The sequence below is a fragment of the Lineus longissimus genome, chromosome 15, assembly GCF_910592395.1.
Source record: "Lineus longissimus chromosome 15, tnLinLong1.2, whole genome shotgun sequence".
Classification (NCBI taxonomy): Eukaryota; Metazoa; Nemertea; class Pilidiophora; order Heteronemertea; family Lineidae; genus Lineus; species Lineus longissimus.
Genome location: NC_088322.1, coordinates 2,271,158 through 2,274,472, shown reverse-complemented (window position 1 = coordinate 2,274,472; position 3,315 = coordinate 2,271,158). Strand labels below are relative to the sequence as shown.

General features: G+C 43.5%; 1 protein-coding gene across 1 annotated transcript; it reads right to left on the bottom strand.

Moving 5' to 3' along the window:
- Positions 1-358: 358 nt before the first annotated feature.
- Positions 359-2,848, bottom strand: LOC135499974 (uncharacterized). The gene has a single exon (XM_064791051.1). It carries the CDS (start codon positions 2,846-2,848, stop codon positions 359-361), a length of 2,490 nt encoding a protein of 829 aa, XP_064647121.1.
- Between the last annotated feature and the right edge of the window lie 467 nt (positions 2,849-3,315).

Genomic DNA, 3,315 nt, shown 5'->3' with positions numbered 1-3,315 from the left:
ATGAACGAATCGGCGCTCAAATCATTGACCAGTTCAAGGTTTACACCTCTAGTGCCTAAACATGTAAATAAACACACGTAAACTTTGAACACATGTCCATCGCGATCTTTCACTAGAAGATGTCCCGTGAAGTCCATACCAATGTTACTAAACGCTTTGGTCGCATCAATACGGTATTCGGGTAGATCAGGGCTCTGTGGTAACCGGTACGCAGTGCCGGTAACACGTTTATAGATTACACATGATTTCAACACTGACCTAACCTCTGCCCGCGTTGCAGTAATCCAATACCGTTTTCGCACAGCAACTACGGTTGAACCTAATCCAGCATGAAGAACGCGCGCATGCGCTCTTTTGATCACAAGTCTAGTAAAGTGGCATTTCCGAGGTAACAACACAGGTTTACGCGCATTACTGTCTGGTGACACAGCATTACAATGCGAACAGGCGTGGTTTCCGAGTTTTTGAGCACAAAAAAATGTGGCATGTAATGTGAATGTTCTTCGTCCCAGGGATTACCCTTGACTTCCTCTATGTAGCATTTATCCATGTGTTCTTTTATGACCTTGCAATAAGCGTTCATTAACCCTGTTTTCTGCAAACGTTCAACAATCTGATCCAAACGACGTCTGCACAATCGTAGATTGGATGGCAATTCCCCATGGTCCTCTTTCCACGGTAGATGCACCGAGTATTTCCCATCCTGAAATTCGATCTTTTCACTATATGCTGCCTTAAAGTTCTCATCTACGCCACCTACGTCATCAGTGACGTCATTGACACCCACTTCACTACACCGAAAATATGTCAACAACCGATTGTCTAAATCCGTGTTGGACAACGCTCCACAAAGGTCCACATCTCCCGGTTGAGTTCCGCAGAAACACATTATGGGTCTGATATCAGCTGCCTCAATCGGCCTATCCTTATGAACTGGTCCTAACAACAATGCACCGAGATTTGACTTATACACTGTTGGGCCATTGCCATCAATGGTCTCTCCGTTCATAAACTGCCAAGAATTGTCAGCACCGATCAGCACATCCAAAACAAATGGCTCTCCACGAAAGTCATCTGCTAACTTCAAACCTCGAATGTGTGGTAGTGACTTAGCCTTACACCAACCTCGTTGGCTGATGGGTGCAACTATCTCCCGTGAGATCAACAATGGAACACGTGTCATTCCATCAGACGTCATTATCCCTACTGTTGCCAAACCATAGCGATCCTTCGTATAACACTGAAATCCGTGAATTCCGCGATCAATATAACCCCTAGGCTGGATGCCAAGTAATAACGCGATATCCTGACGCATGTAACTTAACATTGAACCCTCGTCAATGAAGATTCGAACCTCTACCTGCGTACCACTGTAGTCCATTTTAGCCCTGGCCGTTTTCACCAACACTGGGTTATCAGCTATGATCGATGACGTAACAATATCCGCGTATGAATCACTTTCCACCAACGTATCCATACCGGCACTCGTAGATTTATTCTGAACCAAACTGCAGCACGACGTCGGTCCTGGCGTTTCCTGGGCCGATTGCGTAATCTCCGTGATCGAATTTCTATTCCCACGATTATACCGTTTTCTTGACTGAGCACGATACCGTGAACGATTTCCGAAATCGATTCCATGCAGTGACGTATGATGTAGTCCACAGCAAGATGAACACTGTAGCGAACTTGTACATTTCCTAGAAAAGTGTCCTGGCAACAAACACAATCGGCATAGACCTTTTGCAAACACCAAATCACGTTTCTGTTTTGCAGAAAGATTACATTTTTCTGGTTGGTGTTTCGGTGAACCACAAATTTCGCAGTTACTAGTGTGTGCCATAAATGCACCTACAGATGAATTTGGTAGCTTTTGACAGATTTCAACAGTTGTCCTCTCTGTAATATCAATATCCTCAGTTTGTGTTTCATAACGTTCGACCTGGCGCTTTAACCCGTCTGTGAATGTCTTAAGATTGTACACATCTGTCCTGTCAAGATCAGCCATGTTTCCCCGAATAACAGCAGGTAGTTTTTCCTCGAGAATAGGTACAATTATTCCAGCTGCTCTATCAACGTCAATGTTTAGTGCTTCCAAACTCCGCAGGTCCGTCATTACTTGATTATAAAACGAGCGAAATGCAGCTCCGGACATGTTTGGGTTCCTCAAATGAAACAGTCGCAACACGTGCGCACGAATGATTTTTCGGTCTTTTCCGAAGGTTTCTAGCAATGTTTTCTTGAGAATCACGTAATTCGCTGCTGAGGGTATGAGTGATCGAACAGAGTCCAAAGCTTCACCTTCTAACAAACCGTATAGGTAATCAAAACGATTTATATCAGAAATATTCGAATTTTTGTCGATTTCCGCTGTGTATCGTTCCCAGAATGGCAGCCAATCAGTAAGGTTACCATTGAAAGTCGGAAGCGTTAATTTTGGTAACTTTGAAGTAGTCACTGGACCTTTTGGCACTGGTACTACTGGGTTATCCATTGTTGACTTGAATTTAGCTAAAAAGTTCTTGGCTTTAACGATATTTATCTGATTATCGACGGACTTTTCACAAGCGTCCTCGGCATCTCTAGCAGCATCACCTTCGTCGATACTAACAAGATTAATTTCGATATTCTTATTCAGCTCCTTGATATCCGAAAAATTCTCCTCGAGAACTGCCAAAATCGTTTGAACATTCACTATCTGTTCCAGTGTCGGGTGGTCTTCAGAAAGGATATCGGAAATCCTGTTCACTAACCGTGTGAAGTTGAGTCGTTTGTTCGTCCTCTGTTGTTTCATTGTCTGCACGAGTTCTTTTGGTTCGACTCCTGGTTCTCCCTTGGGTTTGCTCATGTTGAAAGGCTAACGAGAAATCCTGGTCACGGCACCATTTGTAAACATCAATACTAAAACACCAGATTCCTGTTAGAGCCCACAGGGACAAACGCAAGAGGAACTACGTGCTTCTTGTGACTCCACATGCGAAGTGATCTTTATTACAACATTTTTATAAGGGTGAACATATAAACCACGTGACTCCGTAAATGCATATCATATTTCACTACCGTGAATTTGTCTACGATGGCCTGTAAACCTAGTTTACACAATTCCTCTAAAGGACAGAATAAAGTTACTTTTTAAGACGTATGGTGTAACCATTAGCGCCATAATAACAGCTGTTGTAATGACATTTACAACTCTAGGTCTCAATATCAGTAGTGCTTTAAGTGGTGCCACTAAATCTGTAAAACCAACTCCAGGACCAGAACCAACTCCAGGACCAGACCCAACTCCAGGACCTACACCAGAACCTGGGCCAG